This window comes from Parus major, chromosome 2 (assembly GCF_001522545.3).
Source record: "Parus major isolate Abel chromosome 2, Parus_major1.1, whole genome shotgun sequence".
In the NCBI taxonomy this organism is placed as follows: Eukaryota; Metazoa; Chordata; class Aves; order Passeriformes; family Paridae; genus Parus; species Parus major.
The window spans coordinates 65,776,821-65,802,388 of NC_031769.1; the positions used below are offsets into that span (position 1 = coordinate 65,776,821).

A 25,568-nucleotide genomic window follows, 5' to 3' on the forward strand; every position below is an offset into this window, starting at 1 on the left:
TTGGTTTATGTTAATATGTGCTGGATGAAGAGTTGCAGCAGCTCAGCTCATTGGGGGACAGCTGTCTTAAGCAGCAACAAGATCCACCAAAACTCATTTGTCAGCATTAAATAGCAAATACTTGGTCTCTGTATGTTGACACACCAGGGAACTACTCTGGATGCTTTGGCAGCAGGAATCAAGTGGTCACCATAAGAGTGGTATCTGTTCATCCACACGTGGCAAAGGATCACCAGCTAGGATGGATCCAGATACCTCACAGCTATAAAGGAGAGAAGTCTCCTCTGAGGGCAGAACCTCCCAAGCCATAGCAAAAACAACTGGTGATAATGCACAGCCAGTGCCAGTGAATAACCCACACAAGGCCATGAAGCATCTTTAGCCCGGAGTCCCAGAAAACAGGATGGACACCAGCACTTTCCATAAATGTTTGTTATTAGGAAAAAAAGCCACTTTTCCCCACATGCAGTTGGGTGCAACATGGCAAGGGGACAGCAGAAGTTTTGTGCTGTGGCTGTTCATTCCCTGCCTGCCACCAGCTGCAGATGGGACAAAACAAATGTGTGACAAATACAGCAGAGGGAAGAGCTGTACTTGTATTTTGACAGTGGTGACACAAATGCAAGGTTAACGATGACACGTACCAGAAACTGGGTTAGGAATTCCACAGCAGCCAAGCTATTAAAAAGTCAGCCATGCTTTACTGCCATCACCAGTCTAAGTCAGAAAAATATGAGACTTAGCAGCATTGTGGTTGTTAAGCTTTAACAGTCCTGCACTGCCCATGTTTTGGAGAAATATCTACATGAACTGTATGGTTTTAATGCAACATCATATTCTTATCAAAATGAAAACTACAGTCCTGTAATAACTGAGCCTTTCTTAATATATTCTATGGTGAAACTACATTAATTCAGTGTTATCATAGGAAATTTAAACACATAACAGGCATGAAATTCAAATTTCCAAATTTACAGCAGTAACCTAACCCCCATGCACGTAATGAAGTTTCCTGTATTAGTGTGTATGTTTCTAGATTTACACTTCTGTATTTATGACCAGTGTACACAAATTACAGTTGCTGCAGGGAATATAACTTTGAATTTCTTGGCTGCCATGGCTTAAAATTCAGTCACAATGTTCCCCATTATTAAAAGTTTTCTGCCCTCCTTACCAAATTGATCTTTTCCTTATTTTTGTATAGTAAGTTCTATAATATTCATACATGCAAACACATACACATATGCACACATATACATTTTTATGTGTAAACACACACACATCTTCAAAAGAGGAAATGTAAATTTTTTTCCAACAGACAACTACCATAAAGTCTGATAAGCAGATATAAAATATTTTCTGGAATTAAGCTCTTAAAACCAAAGCAAATGGACTAGTCATGGGATCAATGCACTGCTCTGTCCTCCTGCAGGGAGTGGAAGAAGAACATTAACCTCCACTGGTGCTCTGAGCTTTTTGGTGAATGAACACAGAAGTATGATCAGCCCTTTTTAGACACCAATCTGCTCATCACAACAGAGTTCTTAACTTTGAAAACCTCACATACAGGTACAGGGAACACCATATGCTCATGGGAACACCAAGTGCTCCATGGATTTCAGGCACTCTGTACACGGACCATTCTGAGTGGAGAAGGTTTTCTTTGTACATGGAGATATTTAAGAACAATCTGGATGCAGTCCTGTCCCATGTTCAGTGGGATGACACGGCTTGAGCAGGGAAGTTAGACCTGACAACCTGCTGTGGTGCCTTCCAACCTGACACATCCTGTGGTTCTGACATTCTACACCCAGGTTGAACAGGGAAGTGCCCTGGGAACACAGACTTGTCCTCCTAGCTAAGTCCCAGACTTCTATGTGAGATGACACAAACCCATGGACCAGGGCCCTCTCTGCTGTGCAGCGCATGTTGCCAAGAGAGCTCTGTCCCCTTTCCACCTAAACTATACCCTATGGGGTCTTGTTGGAGATAATAATTTCTTTCTTGAGCCCCATTCCAGGTTACCTGAAGGTGCAAAGCATAAAAGAGCTTCATTGCTTATATTCTGCCTAAGCAGTCACCAGGTAGCTCTCCGTGTCATCCCACTTAGTCACCTTTTTCAATGCTCATCAGGCACCTTTGATCAGGTAAACCCCCTTAAGACACAAAATAAATGCACATACATGTGCACATGCACAGGAACAAGTGCAATGTCTCTTGCACGCTAGAAGTTCATAAAGGTCATAAAGAGGAACTTGCCTGACAAAGGAATGTCAGTGTCTAATATGACACTGAAAGAATTAGAATGTGTAACAGCCAGTGAGGAGATTATGATGCCTAGGGAGGCTACCTGAAATAAAGGCTAGAATAAAGTAGGTATTTATTGCAAGGCCTTCAAAGGATACACCTTGGGCAGTACAAGAGCCCGACCGTGGCTCTACCCAAGATGGACAACCAATCAAGAGTTTTCACACTTTTATAGGTTTTGGTCCATTTACATATTGGGGTTATTGTCCAATTGCAGCTTCAGGTTATGAAGTCCCATCCTCTCAGACTATTCTCCTCAATTCATTGCTGTTTATAGTTTTTGGGGCCTGAAGCTGCAATGGTGTCCTTGGTTCTCCATCTGGCAAAGGATTGTTTTGTCTAACTAAACTGTGAGGAGAACTTGCTAACACTTTGTGTGAAGTTCAGAGTTACATACTAATGCAGTACAGAATCTGGAAAACATGAAAGCTGAAACTTAACTCAATTAAACTTCGTTGATAAGCCCCACCTCTTCCAAGCAGCAGGAAGAATACACAAGAGGACTGGTGCTGTGGCAGAATGAGTGAGTGGAATGCTTGCCTTTACACACATTCACCCAAAAGTAATGCTGATTACTAAACCTCTGTGGCCCCACTGTAAAGGCACACAGTGTTCTTACAACATTTAATCAAAATGGAGTAACTTTATTTTAAAGTCACGCCTGTTTAAATTTGTAATGAAAAATGAGTGAAGTTTAAAGTCACAATATACTTCTCTGAGTACAAATATACATTTTAAGCTGACCTGTGGACAGAAAGCTGAGAAATAAGGCATGGCTTTTGAGAAGATTTCCAGACACAAAAGAGCACTTGTATTGCCACTGAGAGGGTTATGATTCTAAATGATTAGTAAGGAATTGAAAAAAAAGTCAGGAAAGACATAAAGAAGATGAAAGTGTTTACCTAATCCTATTAACAGCAAGGATGTTACAGTGTACACAGCAAAGATATTCCCAGGTACCTGTTCCCTTGGGCATTTGGATATGCCTTGCTTCTTGTGATCTGATTATAAAAACCACCAAAGGATAAGTATAAATTATTCCAAAATACCAGTGATGGACTCCATGCCCTGTATTTAATGAGGCAAAAATTACTTCTCATTTCCACAGAACAAAGTAGGACTCACAGGAAGAATCACCAAAAAGGATGGCTCTCTACTACTCACTCCCATATCAGAGCTCCTTACAAACCCTTTTTGAAGCATCAGGGTGAAGAAGCAATTTGCCTGACATTTTCCTTCAGCAGTTCTATGTCCACTGTGGGAAAAAATGCATTTTCCTTATGCTTCTTTCCCAGCCTCCTAGCTGACAGCCTGCTGAGCTAGTTGGTTTCATGGTGCTTATCTTCCCCATTTCAATCACAGATATATCATTGCAAAACAACTAAAAACCAAGAAATGCTTTTTCTGTTATTGCTTTTCCATTTGAACAGTTGCTACCACAGACCTGATGTACACCAAGTGGAACTGATGGGACAATCCTTACAATGCTGCGATGTCTTCAATAGAAAACAAGCAAGCTTCCATCCTGGGAAAGGAATCCAGTGATTTGGAATGACCAAAATAGTAAGGTGGATTCTCACACCAAACCTAGTAATTCACACTTATGACTGCCTTTTGCATACGCTATCCATATTCTGTCTGTCCTTCCTACCCAAATATCCCATGCCACAGACAAAATCACAGGCAAGGGTAAAAAGAAGAAAAGACACAAACCTCAGAAAACAAACTGTCAATGAATAAAAAAAATCATATGTGTCCTGCACTTCTCTAAAAATGCCTGCAAGGAACAGGTATTAGCTGGTATAAGTCAGCAAAACCCAGCTTCCCAGAAGATACTAAGAATTTTCTCTTCAGCAGTGCTGAGCACCAGAAATTCTTGCAGAAGGCTTTGGTTGCTGTAGGCATTCGGTGTTTGCCATACTCAGAAGTCAGGGTTCCTCCTTTCTGATGGTTTGGTTTGTGTTTTTTTTTCTCATTATGCTTAATAATAATGCTGAGATAAATAGCTCAGCGGAGTAAAATACTGTACCCATCAACAATTCATATAAAAGAGTTATATCTAAATAAACAATGCAAGTATTTGGAAAGAGTCTGCAGCAATATGAAGATGTATTTCTTCCAAATACATAGCATAATAATGGAAGCAAAGTGCACCCAATATTTTATTTTGGCTTAGATGAAAAACCTCATATAAAACACTGTTGACTGTATTTCCTTTTCTGCTCATTAAATGTACCATTCTAGAGAGTTACTGTTTAAATTGCAGAATCTCCAGAACATTTGAATGTGACTTACACCAAAATAAGCTGGCATTGTGAATCTTACATGCAACACCTGAAAAAGTTCTTCTTCCCACCTAACAACCAATACTTCTTTTTTCTCTCTCCTTCCTAAAAAACATAGAGATTTCGAATACAACAGCAATGACACTTCATATTTCTTGGCTATATCTTCAGATAATGCCCTGGACATTGCTGTGCTACCAAGGAATTATTTTTCTACACTTCCTAGAGCTAATCTGTATCATCTCACCATGTAGACAAATTTACCTAGGAAGGTTACTGGTGGTTTGGAAATATTCTTAAGACTTCCAGTACCACTGATACAGCTAGGTTTCCTTCCTGTCCAGGGAAAACTGCCCAAGTGGCAGTGGAAGAGGCTACCCAGGGAAGTGGTGAAGTCACTGTCCCTGGAAGTGACAATTCAAAAGGTGAGTGTATATGACACTTGGGGACATGGCTTAGAGGTGAATATGGTGGTGACAGCATAACAGTGGACTTGGTGATCTAAGAAGTCTTTTCCAACCCTAAGGATTATAAGATTCTATGACTCTTGCCAAAATCCAGTATTTTTAGTTTCCAGAGTAGCCAACTTCACTTCTGCCAAACAACCCCCCACTTAAGTACTAAATTCATACAAATTACAACCTCTAAAGTTCAAAACTCGAAATAAAACACCAAGGTAGTACAGCAAGCTAAAACTTTAAAGTACAGTAGGTAAGCTAGAGTGAAACAGAAATAAAAGGCTCTATTTACTTGTCCAACACTCAGAAGAGCAACAAAAGCCTTTAATGTTTTTCCCTCAGACAGACCCTCAGCGATCCTAAAGCTATACCCTTGTTAAAGAGTAACAAGTTATAAAGGGATAACTACAGAGAAGCCCTAAGCTGAGAACAGACCAAGCACAAAAAGGCACAAAAAGTGCACTAAGCATTTCAGTATGCAATGACAAAATGTAAAGAACATTTAAATCTCTACAAGCAGAATCTTGGTGCAGAACAGGTATTTCTTTAATGCCTTTCCTTATTTTACAAGAATCAGAAAATGGGTTCACTCTTGCTGATTTAGGAGAACAGGTTACATGTGGGAATAATTATGCAAATTGGATTTAAAACTTGTGCACAGGCAGAAGGATGTAATTAATCCTCAAAAAAGGGAATTCTTCCCATTATTAATTTTTCTAAAACTGCAAAGCCAAATCCTCTGCAGCACATGCACCCCAAAGCATCACTTGTCACCTTTTGTTTTAGGCTGTCACTGCAGTAGTTCATGTGTCTCTCACACTAGCAAGATGAAGGAAATTGAGGATTGATAAGAATAATACAGTTCTTCCCAACTGTGCCTTCTGTTGTTTGGCTATTCTCTGCAGACTAATTCATATTCTGATCAGAGAATCAGGATTTTTTATTAACACCATGTACTTCAAAAGGTGCTTCTGTTCATGCACACACACATACAGAGATTGTTCTTCCCAGCCCTCATTTCCTAGGGACACTCCACAGCTCAGCTGCAATGTCTAATCATGCTACAGATGATGACCATAGAGGCTTAGGCATGATTTTAAAGATCACTTTATCAAAAGCTCTCTGCAAGATGTATCTTTTATATGTAAAACATTGGCACCAGTGTTAAAAGAACTATCAAATAAACTCATGTATGAAACCCTCCATCTTTATAGCTAACTCTGGAAAAATGAATAAGAGCTTATTTCCTACTAGTTTTGAGATTTTTTTTCTTTTCCCTTTATACTTCTGTTGTTGTGTATGCACACCAGCACATACCTGTATCCCTGAAGACACATAGTCACACAGTGTGTGCTTGGACACAATTTAAATAGAAGTTTATTCTAACATCAAATGCATAATGTGTACTCACAAAGTTGTATTTAACCCTGCTACAGGCATGCACATATTCAGATCCTGTTAGTTACCTAGGACTGCCAGCCAGAAACAAGGGTCCTATTAGGTAGACAGAGCACAAAATTCTAATTTGTGTCCTGAAGAACTTTCCATCCTAAGGTAGTTTGGAGAAGAGATGCCAAGGCAGGAGATACAAGACAACTACAATTGTAAACAGCATGGGAAACAGAATTACTGAGTCGCTACTCAGGTCAGGGCCAAAGACCAAAGTCAAGATATTTCCTGTAACATCCTCCTAACCAGCATTCTATTACTCACAGTGTAATCAAACCAATATTGAAAAACCATTGGAAATGTGTAAGGGATACCCTCCTTACTAGCTACATACTTTTGTAGACAATAAGATGAAAGCTCCAAACATATGTGGACTCCTGTCAAAATCACTAATAGCTGGTTTCACAGAAACTACGTGAAATCTATTGTTATTTTAGATTTCCAGGTTTACTCCTTCATCTAATATTACTTTAATATGGGTTTCAGCAAATATATCACTGCTGGAAATGGCTCCATGGCTTATTGAAGCACTTTGTATAACCATTATACTTCATCATGTGGGATGCAATAAAGATCGGTTGATATATTCAGCAGCAAAATTACTCATTTGTGAGCTATTTGTTTCAAAGAGCCTCAGCCAGTCAAAGTGCAAATATATGAGGTTTAGAGATCAGAGAAAACCGCTGTAATATATGCTTTTTGAAGCTTATTGCAGTTTTTGCTAAGTAATAATTTAGATAGTATCAGGTGTACTTTTACTAGGGTGCATTGGCTTCTGCCTAGGGAAAAATATGCATCAGCAGTAAAGTAGTTCTAATGACAGTAACTGTACAGTGCAGCAGCATTCATAACTGCAAAATCATTTTTTATCTACATCACATAGAAGAGATGCAGTCAAAATGCAGTCAAGACTACAGGAGCTTCTTTTTGTTTAAAAACAGATTGGAAGGAAGCCCGTGGTGGTCTGTTCTCAGTTGCTGGGAATGTCTTTCACTAGTACTGAGGACACACCTGCTGGGTATATTCACCTCTTACGTTCTATACTGCCTCCAAAATCCAAAGTGCCGTCTCATCAGTTGTGCTGATGGCATGAAGCAACACTGAGAAGTGGATCAGGGAACTGATACAGCTTTAAAGAACTGCAGAGGAAAAAGCTCCCTGATTCATCTCACAGTGTAGCCAAAAAAGTGGCTCCTGCTGTTCTGTGGAACAGCAAAGCACGACAAGGGAACTCATGAAAGAACAAAAAAAAACCCTTATAAGGCTTCTCATCCTAACATTGTGAGAAACAAAGGTCTGGGAAAGAGTGGTAATGAACAGCCCAAACCCACCAAAACCCTTCAAATGAAGAGAAGTCTCAACTGCTGTCTCTGGACCTGCAGTCAAGAGAGGATATTTGCCAGGTGGGATACACTGGTATGTCACATAGCTAGCTTCCAAAATCCCCTGTGGCACTTGCTAGATTTGTTAGTAAAATCCTGGACCTCTCACATAACTGAAAATCTATAGGAAACACATAATTACATCCAGGTTTTAGAATTACCTCCAATGACAAAAAAAATTTAACTGGTGATTTAAGTGTGTATTAGCATAGACAACTGAAAGTAAGGATGAAATATTTTTGCTCTCTAAATATATATATACATATACACACACAGTTCATCTGCTCTAAACAAATTCCAGCTGTGACAGTTGTGTACAAAGCAGAAAACTCCTTAACATCCAAAAAAGAACAGCTCAAATCAGCTATTTTGTTTTGAGTCACCACCAGTTAAATCTAAACTAAATGTGCTATTGGGATGAGACAAGTTAACAGAGGTGAACAAGAGAGTTTTCAGCTATTCTAAGACTGTGAAAACAACATAGAAATACTTTAATTATTTTAAAGGAACATAGGTGAAAGAGAGGAAGAGTGGGTTTTTTGCTAATGAATGTCATAGGCTTGTCTGTACATCCAACTGTTATCAAGGTGGCTGCTAAATGGATGAAATGGATTTACTTTGCCCTTTGGTACTTCAGCAGACAACATAGTACATAAGATAAATATCACTAACTAATCTAGGCAGAAAGGGCCATTGACATTTTTTATTTATTCATTTTATTTACTGAGAAAAGTGCAGGCAGAAAGGAATTAAACTACTGCTGATTTGTTCGGGTTCAACAGAGGCTGTCACTGAGACTAGATTGCAGTGGGTGTGTGCAGGGATGGAAACAGGGTATGCAAGAAAATCTGCATCACTGGTATTAGCTCAGAGGCCAGCAGCTAGATTGTTTGGAACCACATCCCTTGTCAGCACTTATTTTTACCAAGAGTTTCAGTAATATGCTCTCAGGCACATGGTGTAATTCTTGGGTGGCCCTGTGCAGGGCCAGGAGCTGGACTTTGATGGTTCTCGTGGGTCCCTCCCAGCTCAGGATATTTTGTTATTCTGTGAATATCATCTCAGTACAGACATTGTCAGAGGCCTGGGTTATGACACACTGTTTCACAAATCCAGAAGCAAAACTGGAAGTCCCATACACCCATCTCAAAATTGATGATAGTACTTTAAAGACTTGCTTTGATGGCTAGTGGTCATAGTGTTTGTGGTCCCTCATACTTGTTGAGCTTTCAAAAGGAGATCAAGAGTAGATGTGTATAGTACAAAACCCTGGAAAACTTACTGATTACCAAGAAAAAGACTTCTGCATCGGTCTCAACAGTTTTTGCCATAAACCAATTCTCCTTTCCTGTGTCCTTCTTCCCTTTTCATCCTATTTCCCCCCAATCTGCTTAAACTTAACTTTAAACCAGACTTTTTCATATTTCCTCAATGTTCAAAGTACAGCATTTCTATATTCCTTTCACTTCGTCTTATATGAGTGTATCAGTGCTTTGGGCTTCTTGTATTCAGTCCCATGTCACTGTCCATCCCATTTCCTCATTTTGAGCCCCTACCTTCTTCTTTCCTTACTGTGTTTTCAGTCAATTTCCTTTAGTTGAGAATGGGAATTCAAGTGCTGTTTACTCTCCAGAATTTTGCTTCTTTACTTTTTTACCCAAGTGTTGATCAGAAAAACTGGCTTAGAATAAAGATTTTGCAAGTTGATTTTGTGGTTTGTCAGATTAAACTCTTCTTGCTTATAATAGTAATTTTGAAAGTTTTCACTGCTTCAGCCCTGCAAGGTGCTGATCACTCTCAGTTGGATCCCAGGAAATGTGGAGATCTCTGACCTGAAGCTATTTAGGCATTTGGGTTATGTTTGACTGAGCACAGAAACTATCCCATTGATTTAAATGGGACTGCTCACAAGTTTAAAGCTCAGCATGCACTTCAGTACTTTGCCTGGCTGGGGCCAGAGGGCTCAGGTTCCCAGAGCTTCAATACCAGCACTACCTACAAATGATACAAGATAGAACATCCTGATGAGAAGACCTGATGATCAAGTGATTTCTAACCCAATCATGCAGCTTAGTGCAGCATCTCTGTAATGTAGAAGGTATTTTTTCTCTTTTCCATGTGTATCCAACACCAAAAAAGGGAGTTTTGCGGTGTTCTGCAGAGCATACAGACAAACCTGAGATGACATACAGCACTGTAAGGTTTTATTGAAGTTCACTTAAGATAATCTATGTAAGTCACTCTTAGATATTCAACCTTCACAAAGTCATACCAATAAAATGTTTATGCTAAAATATCAGCAATCTATTCTCTATTGTACCTCCAAATGCAGACATACACATTATATATCTTCAATTACATTTAAACCAATCAGACAATAAGTCACAGTTGAAGCTATACCTTATTTGTTCTAACATCCAAGTTAAATTTACATACTAATGGTTGCATATTTGGCTGTAATAGATGCACTACTAGAAAATAAACATAATAAATGAATAACCATTTTAGCATGGAGTTACCTAATCTTGATGAAAAATATCTGAAAATGCAGCAACCAGGGAATCTACTTAATTTTTATTTGAAAATAACACTAATCACAGACTGAGGAGATAAATATAAATTATATAGAGTAGCATGCTAATGATGGATCAGACAGACCCACCCTGTGCAGTGAATGCAGTAAGATCAAACTGGTTGAAATGGATGGTATATACACTGTAGATGCTCTCCTTCTCAAGCATGGAATAAAGTATATAGACTAGGATGGTTTAATTTGCTGAAGTTTTCCCTTACACTTGACAGTGCATTTTACTTTCAGCATCTTCTAAAGCTTCAGGACAAACTCTGTGTCTCTCAGTAACAATCAGGCTTGCGGACAGGAAAGGTGCACAGGGATGATTACTGTCCCTTAGTGCAAAAAGTGCACAGTAAGGTAGAAAAGTTGGACTGTCTAATGGTGTGAACAAGAGGGCTCACATACACAGCAACCAGAGCAAACTGGGCTACTGCATAAATCCTTTGTCATTAGAACAGGAGCTTAATTCCTGTGGCACACTGAGCAAAAGGCAAATGGCAGCAAGCAGGCCCAGTCTTTGCTATCCTGCACAGGAGGAAGAGGAGCCTGCTTTGATTTCCTTTCCAGTATAATGAATTGCTTCTTTCCACATAACTACATCCTTTTGATCATGCTACATTTTTCCTCATTGCTATTCTCAACTGTTCACTTCCCAAAGGAGAAAGAGCATCCTGGACTAGGGCCACAAACACCATTCTGGCTACAGCTGTGCAGGAGGTGAACAGTGTCAATTCAAGTTGTTTGTCTCCTCAATCCACTACCAAAGGCTAGTATCCCCTCAGGTCTCCCTACAGCAGAGCTGCTCCAGGAGCTTTGTCTCTTCTGGAGCCATTAAAATGATCCCGTTTAGAAAGTCCATGATTTTGAGTTTTGAAGCTACCAGGTAATTATGAAGGAATTGGATTTTGAGGGACTGAGTGTGCCAGCAGACAATAGGACAGAGCAGCCCCTGGAGATGATGGAAGGGTGTGATAAAAAATAGGTGGTGCTAGACTTATTACAGATATTGCAGAATATCACAGATAATGCAGAAATGAAGAAATCAAGAAGACAGCAGTTCCCATACTCTCACAGGGAGTCCGTAGTTTTGCTAGAAATCTGATCCAGAATCCCTTTGTACCAGTGCCAGAACAGCCATAATCATGCTTCTGCTTGACCTCACTGGAGGCCACAAGGCTCCTCAGCAATCAAAAAAAAAAAAAACTATTTAAAACAACAGCAGCCAGAGACACTGGCAGCATCAAATGAAAGTGACTTTGTGAAGGGAGAACACATCAAAAGTCACTCAACATGATGTGCCACTTGCTTACCTTGGCAGCAAAATGATGGAGGCTCCAGGATCCGTCCTGCTGCCAGAGATCTTTCTTCTTAATCAACACCTCTGGGCACACCATGCTACATCTGAACTGTGAGCGCCTTCCCTCTCCAAATGTCATTTCATTTTTGTACCTTTCCTAGAGAGTTGACAGCCCATAGACTTTTTTTTTTGTAAGAATGCTGGCTCAGCATAACCCAGAAAGCGATTACATGGAACTGTGCTCAGGGCCCTGACAAACAGAGATATAACACAGCAGACTAGATTGGAACTGAGTCATTTGTTTTATTACATTGTGCCTTGCAGGTTCTGGGTCCTTTCTGCCCTGTCCATCCTCAGCCTTTCATTCCACAGCCTGAGCAAAAGCCAATGCAAACAATTGACAGCAAGTTACCAAGACCCTGATTCCCACACTGCTGTGACTTGTGTCAAATTATAGCTGGAGTGATTTGCTAATCCAAATCCAGGCAATAATCTGATCTGTGGGGAGAAGCACTCTAACACTGCTGTGCTGAGTGGCCACAGTGGTACAAGCATTGTCAGCTTTTCCCAGCAGCTTTTTGACCTACTAAAACCTGCACACATGTACTGAGCAACCGATGACACAGGGAAAAGTCTGACACATTCAGGCTGTTAAAAGGCATAAGGCATATACTCTAAATCCCAAGAAAATGCTCCAAATAAAAGCAGTTTTTGTGCAAGAGTATATTTAGCCCAGCTAAAGGTTACCGCTGTGCAGTATGGACTTCATGTATTTCAAGAACATTTTAATGAAGAGAAAGAAAAATATTTATGTTGGTGAATCATATTCAGATTATAAGAAAGGATGTGGGGGAGTACCCAAAAGTTGAGAGGTCTCTCTCAGTTAAGCACATAAAGGATGGGCATTTACCTGGACCTTCTGAGCCAAAGGATTCAATTTCTGTCGTGAAAGACTCTCAAAACACTTGGTCAGTCTTTGTTCAGTTCAGTCAGGCTGAAAAGTATTGCATGGCCTTGCATGCAGAAAATCTGACACTTTTAAGATTTCTTACAACATCAACACTGGAAGACAGGCTAAAAGTTTTCTTTCAAATATCATATGAATAAACCATGTGATTCACTACTTAAGACTCTTTTGCAAGTAGACAGGAACAGAAGGTCTCCTAACTTGGTTTTATAGCATACCTGAAATATAAAAAAGAACAGAAGAAAAAAAATGGAGATCTTATGATAACACCAAGGAGTATTTTATAGTGTTTACATTTGAAGGTTCATTAACCCTTTAAAAGCAATGTCAGTATGTACTAGAAGTATGTACAGCACAAAGCTTGAAAAAGCTCATTGTAAGATACCAGATGAAAGCTGGATATAGACTTGCTTTCAAACAAAAACCCAAGCTTTTGAGAAACCCTAGAGAATAGAGAACCCTCTATTCTCTCATATTCAGATACAGAATTGAAAAATGTAAGCTAAGAGTTGGGGAGAATTACCAAAACTGAAGATGAAACATCCAAGTCAAGTAGGTGTGCATGTGTATTAAAAGGGAAAGGCAGAAAAATGAAAAAAAAAAAAAAAAGGGAAAAAAATAAAAAAAGAGAGAAATAATTAAAAAGTCCCTGAGCAGTTCTTGACACCAGAGGAAAAAAATCTGTTTCTAAAACATACCTTTTTTTTAGGAGAGAAAGGACCAAAAATAAGGCTACCAAACAACACTAATTAAGAAAAAAAAAATTAAAAATCAATTTTAGCTTCCTTGAAACCATGTACTTTCCTCTGGGCTTATCCACAGTAACCTGTGCCTTTGACATCTTTAAGATTGCTTCACTACACCTGACTTACCTAAAACTGAACATGAAAGCTACATGCAACTTAGAGAAGCTAGACACCCAGCCCTCTCTTTGACTCACCTTCAACATCAGTACATACCATTCCAACAATCTGGGCCTTTCCTCAAAAGCCCAATCTACTGCTAATATCAATTTGAAGATTGGATCCACAGTTTCAAAGCAAGCAAGAAATCTCATGTTAGCTCCATCAGATTGCAATCTATAAACCAAGCCACAGGCTCAGGAACAAAGGCAATCAAAAAGATAAGGGCTGAAAAGGAGACTTGAGCATTTTTCATCAGAAAGAACAACAAACAATCTGTAGGAGATCAAGGAAACCTACAAGCAGATACACCTTCAGGAACAGTGGCAAAAATCTGTCTTTCTGTAAGATAATGAACTACAAGCTGAATGCACTAATGCCAGTTATCAGTGAACAAACAAATTAAAAAACCCAACCAACCAAAAAAAAAAAAATCCCCAAACAGCTACCCAAACCAAAAAAGCCAAAACTATCCCCCAAACTTATATCAAACAATATTTTGATGCTAACAAACAAGATATGTGAGAATTACCATGAATTAAAAACAAATTGATGGATGCTGCTACTGATGTGGAGACTACTCGAATACCATTTATCACTGCTCACTTCCCCTTTAATAATTCTAATTCTTAAAAAAACATAATCAAACTGTACACAAGGAAACCAACAAAACAAAATGGTCAAGGGCAGCTGCAAAAAATATTTTACTGCTTTAGCACTTCAGACTTCATCAAGCATCTATGTCAGCTCAACTCCACCAAAGACCAGCTGACACCACCTGACTTGAACCTCCCCATGCTCCTGCTGAAAAGTGTTATGGAAGTAGCATTTCCACTCAATCCAGTCATGCCTGATTGCTTTGTAAGTACAAAAAGCAAGACGAGGTTGCTAACTACAAAAATCGCCTCAGCAGAGGAGTTACAAAACAAATACAAGCAGAGCCTGCACTCTCCCCTGCAATAGCCAGGAGAAAAGAGCTGACATTGAAGATGGCAAGGCACATCCACAAAGAATTTGCCAAAGCTTAACACTGCCACTCACATTGACATCAATGATTGTGGAATGAAAACAATGGGAAAAACACATGAGAATGTGTTATTATCTTTGAATGCTTTGCATCAAACATATATTTATAACTGAATCTCAAACACAACTCAAGGACATAACAAAACCATAACATGACCAAATCACAGGCCTAAATCAATCCCAATTCTGGTTATATTTTAAAAAGCTAAATATGTGCTTAAGCATTACTCAGAACAGGGATATTGACTGGGTATCAGCAGGAGCTTACAACATTATCTGGTTGAAAAAAAATGTCATTATCAGAAGTTGGATTTTACTGCAGTACATCAAAGAATCATGATAGCTGTAAAGCTGTTGCTTTAAAACCTAATCTTTTAATGACACAGTATTTTATTTATGGGATATTCGCTAGGGATGTACATACATCACAGTAAATTATTCTTATATATATATATATATATATGTTATTTTACCTGAAACTTTATTTTTTGCCAAATGTGAGGCCCAATAAATTGTTTCAAGAAGCGTTCATCTTCACTCCAGAACAGTCGGATGTCAGGGATATCGTACAGGATCATGGCCAGCCTCTCCAAACCCAAGCCAAATGCCCAGCCAATTTTATCCTGAGCACCAGCTGCAACACACAAACGAGATAAAAATTCAGAGCTTAAGTTCACAGCATGGAAGATTACTGATAAAATGTTCACCTATTTATTAAGAGGAAATAAAGAAAAAGGTGAAATGGCAAACCAGAAAATCTTACAAGTAACTGCAAAATGAATGATCTAAAGTCTATAGGACAGATCCTTCTTAAATTAAAAACTGCAGCAAGACTGAGCACATCACCGAATCAGCAACCAAAAATGGCAATAAAACAAAGCCACAGCCTTGACAATTTGTGTCCAAAGTTTCAGACAGGCTTGAGAAATGTTCAGTAATGCTATCCATCACGACCCTTTACTATGCTTAGATCTGAGCATTTCCTCACTTGACTCTGCTATGTTTTATAAGACACATAAACATGAATTCCCTGTTCAGAGTATTTTCCTTGGTCTGACAGACCAAGTCAAGCCTATAGAGCATTAACATCATTACCAACATTTCAAAAGACCATAATTGCCTCTTTTGAGGCTTCTGGAAGAAACAGAGCAATGGGATGTGAGGCACCGTTGCATTAACATCACACCTCCAACCAGGGAAATCCTGAGCTGCTGCTCCTGGGAAAAGCCACTGCTCTCACATAAACAAGTCTCTTTCATGCAGCACTAAATATAAAAGGACAAGAATATTTAATAAAGAAAAGCTGTACAGATATTAATGATGCAACATTTCTGTCAGGAAAGTAAATATTAATACCTTCCTTTATAGGGCAGGAGCACTGATTCATTCAAACAGGGATCTTTTCAACACAAGAAACTACGTCTATGTTTAGCCATCGTTCAACTGATTTTTAAATAAGCTGAGGGCCCAGCAGCCCTGGCAAAGGCTCAGAGCTTTTAAAAACTTAAACAAATGCCTAACTAAATAGATATGCTGAAAGGACATGCGCATGTGTGACAGACTTGACTCCACACCATCAGCACTTGCGGTGTGCTCTTGAGTCACACAACATCATTGCACATCTCACAGCTACGCACCAGGGCCACAGCAGCCTTGCCATTATCAACTGAAACTAATATTTTGGGAACTTTGAACTCAGCAGCTTCCCCATCTTCATGAATAAAGCTGGAAGCACATGTCTTCTTTCTGACCCTTGCCTCTGCCATCAGAAAGGAAACAGCTCCCATTATTTGGGCACTGATGACAGATATCCTGAGTTATCCTGTTGCGTCCAACACTGAGACTAAACAGGCCTGAGTTCTGTTCAGATAGAGGGAGGCATACCAAGCTTGGGAAAAGAGACACACTCACGACCTCAATTCCATTAATTCACTTGAACCTGACTATTTTTCTGGAATAACAGGTCCTCAGCAGAACCTCTCTGTGTCTCAGCTGCTGTGTCAGCAGTATCACACCACCACAGGAGTTACATCAACTCATCAGAGTATTTAATGGACAAGTCAGGATGTTCTGCCTGTCCCATCTCATGTGTTCAAAGGCAAGATTTTGAACTTCCTGACATTTGAAAGCAGACAATTCATCAAATGAACCATGGAAGTACTAAGAAATAGAGGACTGGGTGTGAACTCAAAAGGTACCTCATGGCAGAGCTGCTCCAAACAGTGCTTAGACCAACCAGCAGACTATGAGCTAATCTGACTCTGAAAACCTACAATGCACACTGCATTACATGAAGAATTATACAACTTGCTTCTGTTGATTTTTAGAGAAAGCAGTGTGACTACAAAGAATGTATCAAAATTTGTATTTGGGTGGGATTTTGAGTTTTGACTTTAAGCATAAACCATAAATTGTTTCTCTTCCATGCCTCTCTCTATACACCCATATATTAAAGTGATTACCTTTGTATGGCTGTGAAGAAGGGAAGATAATTCATTGCAATGGTGGTGCTTCTTCAGACTTCCACCCTGTCTCTCCTAGATCAGTAACTCCTGCCTCAGTGACAGAACTGCTGTTCATTTCAGAAGTATCAGATTTTCACAGACAGATGGACATTTCTGCAGACCAATCCCCTCCCCCAGAGGTAAAGCAAAGCACCAGGAGCAGTATCCATGAGGGTTCTGAATGGTCACTGCTTAATCTCATCAGAGGCATTAAACCTGAAACCTATGAATATTTTACATGATGGGGGTAATGATCCTCCTTCCCGATATTAGTGATGATTACTGGTAGATCAGACAGGAAAAATAAAGATATGACAGAAGATAAGAACAGGTGTATATTCTGATTAGCAGAGCTTTGCATTTAACACTTGGGCTTTTTTAATATTTTGATATGAGAATGGTTTCCACTGTAACATTTTTTTCCTTATTTTCTTAAAAGGAAACAAACTTGAACTCTGCAATGAATATCTTGGTTTTATATCAGCAACATCTTTCCTGTTCTGGTTTTCTTGCTTGATTTGTTGGGGATTTTTTTAGAAGGACTGGGGCACATCACAGATTTTTTTCACTTTGTAGCAGACAAAGAAATTCTGCTTTCTGCCTAGCAGCTCAGAGCAATGTCATCTGTGCTATGATTAAACACCTATACACCAAATTGAACTTGTCTTTTGGATGATCCTTGTACAATTATCAGCCTTCAAACCACAAACTTCTTAAATGTCCCCAGTGAAAGCTGTGTCAGTGAAGAATTACCTCAACTCAGACAAAAAAAAAATAAGAGAAAAATGAAAATTCAGATTATTAATATTCCTCCTCTAATCAGCACTAGCCAATCTCTGCACTCTGAATCTTCAGTTATTTTGTCTCTGACCTCTTCTCCAACTTTCTATTTGTAAAGCTCCAAGTCAATGCAGCATTGATTAAAGTCATTTGAACAACTACCTTGGGGGATTTAACAAGATTAATGCACGCTTCTAAACATATTTCTGACTGGAAATGATCAGGTGACTTGGAAATTAAATGAGCCAGTAATCATCCTGTTGAGTGAGGAAGCAACCCATATCTTTCCCAACACAAATACATGTGTAAATGCACCAAATTTTGGCAAGTATTATGCAAAGAAGTCAAGGGAATGTGAGTTAACAAGACAGGAGGAGTGAACACAGGACAGCATTAAATGTGGCAAGAAGAAAGTTGAGGTTCTGATGAGGAGACCTGGCCAGAGAAGCAGATTCCAGGGACCTGGTGGGGCAATCATAGCAGCACTGCTTGAAATAACATAGCCCCACAGATAAAGCTTTCCTGACATATGAGCTTTCCCCAACTGGCCATCAAAGGTTTTTACACTGCCAGGTTCCTGCTGCCTCACATGAAAAATTTGACTCCCCACCAGAAGAAAATTGCTGGAAGCTTTGCTTGTCAGGTAGCCAAAGATGGAGAAGGAAAGGATAGAACAGTTTGAGTGGCTTCCCACACTGAGGGCTAGTACAGCCCAAATCTGATGTCAAAAGGTTGCATCATTGCAGATTGCATCTCTGTCTTACAGAGAAGCCCAAGGTAGCTTATCTTCCTTGATAAGTCATATCTATTTGTCCTGGACTTCAGCTTTGAGCCCAGGTGAATCAGTTCATGTGTAATGTAGACCAAGCAAGTCATTCTCCATAAAGCAATGTTAAATGAAAGTTAAATTCGCTCAGTCAGGATGCAAATCTTCCCAATTATTCACTAAAGCAAAAATAATGATTTGGCAGAATTAATGGATTATATTGCCCTGAATCCTCAGAAAAAAACACAGACAGAAACACTCACCCTCTCAAGGAGTGTGAGGCAAGACATTCTGCTCTGTATAACAATTTAAACACATAATTTGCAGCACAGTATTAGTAACGGGTTGACAAAGCCTTTTTGGTTTACATTCCAGTCATACTTATTTTTATATCTATACCGGCTTTTATTTAAGAGTATTTGCTACTTCTGTAAAACTGCCAATAAAGAAATCTTTCTTTCAATAGAGTCTAAATTGGGTCTTCACATTGTCATACTCAGCAGTTACTGAGAAGTGAAAGGAATTAAACTCTGATCTTGGATTGAGGCAAAATCATGAATACACAATGGCCCGAATACAAGGTATTCTTCACAAAATGCACAAAAATTAATACACCCAAAGTATGAGTAGCTGAAATCTGGGATGAGTTCCAGAAGCAAAGACCTGAATATGATCTCCTTCCTTCAGTCCAAACTATGACTGTTAATGGAGCCAGTTCTAAAACTAAAATGGTGGGAAGAGGGGTGAACAGATTCTCAAGGGCACATGGATTACACATCATGTTTTACAAAACAAATCAACTTTAAGCTGTTTAAAAAGTAAGTTATAGACATAATGAACATGCAACTTGACACAAAACACCACGGGTTCTGGAAACAAATGCCAAGGCCCAGATTTGAGTTCTATGTGATTAATGGACAGCTTACAAATCAGGCTTTGAAAAACAGGTTCTGCATAATAAATATTTACTTACTTCTAGAGACTATTAATGCATAATCTACATAACTACCACAGCAATGAGGCAAACATGTTTTCTTGTGTTAAAAACAAGCAATTTTAAATTATTTCCTTATTATTTCCATAAATTATTTCAGATAATCTGTTGAGATAAAACTCCGATATGTTGGGAGTCAAAAGTTTTACATGGAAGAAGGTAAAAAAAAAAGGCATCAGTCTAATAGAGAAGAGCTTCTGAAACTGCAAGGTCGTGTGGCTAGGTCGTTGAGCAACTGAGGCCAAAAAGCTTACTGAAGTTTTCTCTGAACTCCTCTCCAGTGAAAGCAAAAATCAAAACCAGCACAGTGTTCTCCTGTAACTCACTTAAACTGATGTATTCAGGCTCCTCTGTGCAACTCAGTTTTAATTACATCCTAAAATGAAGACTTGGCATTCAGACTATGCATGCTAAGAAACCCACTCTTCAAGAGCTCAAGAAAAGAAGTAAACATTTAATTATGCCCATTCTATGGAAAGAGAACTTATCTTTCTAAATCTCATGTGTGGAATAATTATCTAATAATAATAGTCACTTTGAGACACAGCTATGTCTCCTGGGTCAGACTGATCTGTTCTGTTCTCTCCATTTGAAAACTAAGCAAAAAGAACTTTAAAGGCTTTGAATAAAAACTTTTCTACTAAGTATGTTTATTTTTGTTCTATAACCAAAAGAGCAATGTATATACTAAAAGAATAGCTTGCTTAAAAAGTTGACCCAGGGAAGCCATCCACCAGACTCTACTTTCTTCTAAAATGTAATTAACATTCATTCAACCATTTTACCAATATTTCAACAGGTCTAGTAGCTGGGAAGAAAAACATTTCTGAGAGGGAGAAACAGATGACCAGAGCAGAAGAGGACAGGAAAACTAGATTAGCAAGAGGAAAGAGTGAACCAAAGCAATAACAAGGAGGAGCTTTCCCTATTTTTTCCCACCTCCAACTGATATTTTTAATTTCAAATTGTTATATCTTTCTGCTTCTGAAGTTATTAATTTCTCAGTCCTCCTTCCTTGCTCCTTTCCATATTCCTACTTTTGCCCAAGTCCATCTCTCTGATTCCTGCAAGCCCTCCTAAGCATTCCCAACAAAATCAATGACAAATCCACCACTGAACAGAATCTTACTTAAACCCTAGGATATTTTTTCAGAGTTCATAACCATATACTGCAATAGCATTCTACCTTTCAAATTATATACAATAAAGTATCCACTTAACTCACAAGAGCAGTACAAGACATTAGTCATTAATTATAAGTACTCTAATGGTATATGGTTTTCTTTTTCTCTATATTTCAGTCTGCATAGCTGAACAAATGGCTTGCTTAGTTTTTGAGGTTTTTTCCTTATCCTTGTCTCAAGGCTGAACATTTTCCATGGGTGACAGTGCAATTTGCTGTCCTAAAAATTAATGGACTCATTCGGTCTTTTTCCCCTAGCTCTGCCTGCAGGCTACAGTATGGCTCTTTTTGTTCTTTGTATGTAAAAGCAAACTCTAATTCCTTTCTGTATGCTCTGTTCATTCAGGAAAATCTGGATTTTGAGGGTCGGGGCCTTTTAATATCTTCTAATACTGTTAAATCTCCCTAGACACTGGGGCCATGGAGATTTGAAAAAAAAAATAAATGCTATAAAGAAATACATGAGGGACTCCCACTTGAGAGAAAGACCAAGCCAACAAGTTACAGTTTGGAAACTCAATAATGAATCTCATTTTTTCAGGGTGTAAGTACAGCTGGACAAATTCCCTTCACATACATTCATCGCCCCTAGATGCAACTTTCTTGGTAAAATTTCACCAAAGTGTCTTAGAAAATGGCCTTTTCTTCCAGAATAACAGACAGAGTAAGGAACAAGAACACAAAGACCATCACAATGTTGGACACTCTTCACAAGATTAAGACGTCCTCAAAAGAGGTAGGAGTTTATCTGTCAAACCACAGGACACTGTGCATGTTTGATCTTCCTGTTCAAGAATCAGAACAGCCAGGACACCTGTAAGTATATAAAAAGGTTAAAAAGTATGTTCAGCTGACAGCAGCATACTCTCATGATTACTCCGAATGCCTGCACAATAAATTCAACTTCCACAGGCAGGGACTGATACCAAATTTTGTTTTTCTACAGCATGTACCATAAAGAAGCCTTGAGCTTATGACTAGCATTCCTTGGCTTTGCAATATATAAAAATAATAGACAGATAAGGTTTATGATATAGCTCCTCTGCCACAAACTCATTCTTGGAAAGTCATGAAAGGCCTTATAATCACTTAGGCATCACTTGCCTTATAACTGGAGTTGGGGTAATAGTCCTTCCTTTCTAGAATGATTTAGGTAAGACGCATAATAAATGTCAAACACTGAATTTCAAAATATTTCTGTCAATAGTTCTTCAGTATTCTGATGGTAAAATTTAAATATTTCATACTGAAATACAGCATTTATAGTCCAACTTCAATGAACTCCAGCACATTCCACTACATTTTGTATCAGCTCTGACAAAGTTCAGGGTACACACAATTTATTTATTTTTAAAAAAGCACAACATAAAAGGTGTATTTAAATGTATTGTCACATAGCACAGGATCAAAAAAAAATTTGTTCAGAAGCATTATTCCCAGTTTCCTTTTCTTCTTATTAGAGAACTACTCCATCAGTTCTGTGCTATAACAGCTTGAAGGACACTTCTTACTTTTGCTCATAAAGGAGTCTTCAAAGAGTGGCTTCCCAACCCCCGCCTACTCAGATCCCCCATCTTAAAAAATTTGACCATTGCATGTTCCTGGACAAAATATTTTCTATCAATAGGTGTCATGTTATTAAAGACATAGATGTGATTTAAGCATGTAATTACAGACATTAGCAAATGAGATTTGAAGACAATGTCACAAAAGACCCTCTTGCATTTTTCTCGATGTTGCTCTTGAGTTCAGTGTTTCCAGCTGGGATGTGTCAAACCTGAACACCTGCAAATACCTTTATCTGCACCTGTAACACAGCTGTGGATGCTTAAATTGTCTTCTGGTGCATTTTATACACAAACAGGCATAAAAGGGAGAGTACATAGCTGTAGCATATTCAGACGCCTCCAGAGACTCAATTCTATGCCTCAGGAAAAGACATAGTGAGCCATGAGCTGCTCCTTCTCCTGGGCCTAAAATCTCCTGTTTCCTCTCCCATCTTCATGTTCCCAGGAACACTCAGATGGAGCAAAACCTGAACTTACAAATTAGTTTCTTTAGCTTGTAGTGCACTGCTTGATCTCTGTGAAGCGACAGCTCTTTGAAATGCATCACCAGATAAAGGCCTTGAGCTGTGCCTAATCCCACACCTGCTCAGTGGCACCGTGGAATGGCGCTGCCATGTCCAGAGCTCTTCTAGGGCAGAAAGTGAAGGGCTCCACTCAAGGCAAAAGAGTTCTCCTTCCTACTCAGTTCATGTTTTTAAGTTGTACCTGGTCATTTACAATTTGATGGCTATTAATATATTCTCTTGGGATCTGGGGAGGCCTCCAAGCAGATGCAGAGGTATCTGCATGAAGATGCTGAGAAGCAGCATAATTCTGGCCAACACTGGTGCCTACTCAGCCATTACACATTGCAAAGTATCTGATCTAAACCAAATCCTTCAGTTCTACTGTAAATAGGGAGAGAACACCACAAATAATTATTCACTCTATCATAAGAAATGTAGAGATAAACTCTTAACTTTTAGACATGCAAATCAGACTAAATGAATTTGACCCTATGTATCCATTTTAACTTCAAGTTTTACTATGAAACAAGCATCACTGTATAATTACAGGAACAAAAATCTTTCATCTCAGAGCAATCACTTTGTGTTAATATCTCTTTTAGATTTCTCTCTCAGATTTCTTTTAATTAGTTTCCTCATTTCTAGCAACTTCTTTCATGATTTTGGGACTCATATGATACAAATGCAATGGAAATTGTTTCAAGTACTCCCCTGTTCTTATTTCCCTCTTCCTCCTCTGCACAAAATGTCTACAGCCCCCCAAAAAATTAAACAACCCCAAAAATTGTAACATACATAATTTATTTCAAATCATCTTATTCATCAGTAATACTACAGGACCACAGCCAGATCTCCATGCTTTTCTTGCTTATGAGTAGAACATTTAAGTTAGTGATTATCTTTAAAATTAAGCCACCATCTCCATAAGAAGAAGGTGAAAAAAATGTTTAAGTAATTGTTCCTTAAAGTTCAAAGTAACTCTTCTTCATTTACTTTCTGATTTGCACAAAATTCACAAGTTCTGGCAGCAGTACTTCTTTTTTCTCTGAAGTACAATGATTTTTTTAAAAAGTGACATAAATTGTATTAAAATTTGGCATAAAGTGGTTGAAGGAGCTTCACACAATACAATATTACTAGCTATTGTAAATGAAAGAAATATAATATTAGAAAGTCTCACCTAAACTATATTATAAAATCTCAGGAAAAGAAAGAAGAAAAGGTTTTGCTTGAAGTCCTTGAAGTAATCTGTGGAAGCACATTAGCTGTTTTTTGCAGAGGCTTCTTGCTTACTCTGGCCATGCAATTGACAAGGCATGTAAAAGATGATGGAAACAGATGCACAAGTGAGGGATGGGTTGCAGGATGACCCTGCAACTACCCTGTGCCTAGGTATATGCACTCTATAGAGCAGTTTACACCATTACACAGGGGCCAACAGCACAAAACAGACCAGCTTTATTTACTTGTGAACGAGGAAGGATTTTCCTCAGAAAAGATTCAAAGAAGACAAAGACTGCCACATAAAGCATTCAATCTTTCACAGCTATTTGAAAAAAAAATAAACAACCCATGTTTCTCCCACTACGTTCATATAAATTCTCAATTTTGTCTAATATTTTGTATATATGACAGAGGTATGTACACACAGAATTACTCTACAATTCTTGTAATTATATTACACTGATGACTCATAAGAATGTGATGATATACAACAGAATACTTCCATTTTTCAGTTTTCAATTTAAAACATCCAGAAAATGGTCCACAAAAGTGAGCCTTAACACAACACTTGGTGTTTCAATGAAACATTCAGATATTCTGAAAAAGTAGAATTAAGGTTGCCTGAGGAACACTAAAATGCTCTCATCTTAGCAATACATTATTATGCTGTCTGCAGCAAGACAAAGAAGTATCAATCTTTCCACAAGAGTTTACTCTGTTCAGCACAGAGAAGAGACAATGGTTAATGGTCCCTACTTGCATTCCTTGCATTGCTGAACACGTACCCCAAGTGCTTCTCACACTGAGCAATACTCAAGCTGAGCTCTGAAGGCACATTCTTTCTTTTATGAGCTTCCCAATGAAGCATTTGGTTCCACAATACTTAAATGTTTGCAAATATTAGACTTCTCTTTTTTTTCTTCTTCTTTTGCATGTCTTTGTAAGTTGGGCAAGTATTGGTGCCTCCTGTATTGAAGCTGGAACTTGGGCACTTTGGAACTTTAAGATCAAAAGAATCTATTAATTTTGCTCCCAATCTGACATACCCAGGGTCTGATGTTTCTGAGCACCAAGGATGTCATGGGGTTTATGTGTTCAAAGAACAGCTCCCTATTAAAACAGCAGCTGTTGTGAGCACTTGACACTTCTGCAAATCAGACCTCATGGTCTCAAGTCAGGCACTGGGACAACAAAAAGCACACAGTGAGTGGCCACTGCAAAAGTCTGAAGTTCAAAGATATTGCTACACTCTACTAGGAACTTTTTTCCTCAGGAAGGAAGAGATGGCAGAGCAGCATTCAAGGGCACACACTGCTCTTTCCTGCTGTCATTAAAGACACCCATTTCATGCTTTCCAACTACTGCCTTAGTGAGGAAGACACTTGTAAGAGTGGT

The 25,568-nt window shown here is 38.7% G+C and overlaps 1 protein-coding gene across 7 annotated transcripts in view; it reads right to left on the minus strand.

The window, feature by feature from the left end:
- The window catches only part of FARS2 (phenylalanyl-tRNA synthetase 2, mitochondrial), a 227,890-nt gene that overhangs the window by 76,280 nt on the left and 126,042 nt on the right, over positions 1–25,568 (minus strand). For 6 of the 7 annotated variants that reach the window (XM_033512093.1, XM_015617658.2, XM_015617659.2 and 3 more), the window contains one exon: positions 15,122–15,282. In XM_033512093.1, the coding sequence (XP_033367984.1) occupies positions 15,122–15,282 (161 nt within the window). Of the gene's footprint in view, positions 1–10,055; positions 12,939–15,121; positions 15,283–25,568 lie in introns of those variants that run through there. The other variant, XM_033512092.1, reaches the window with a different exon arrangement.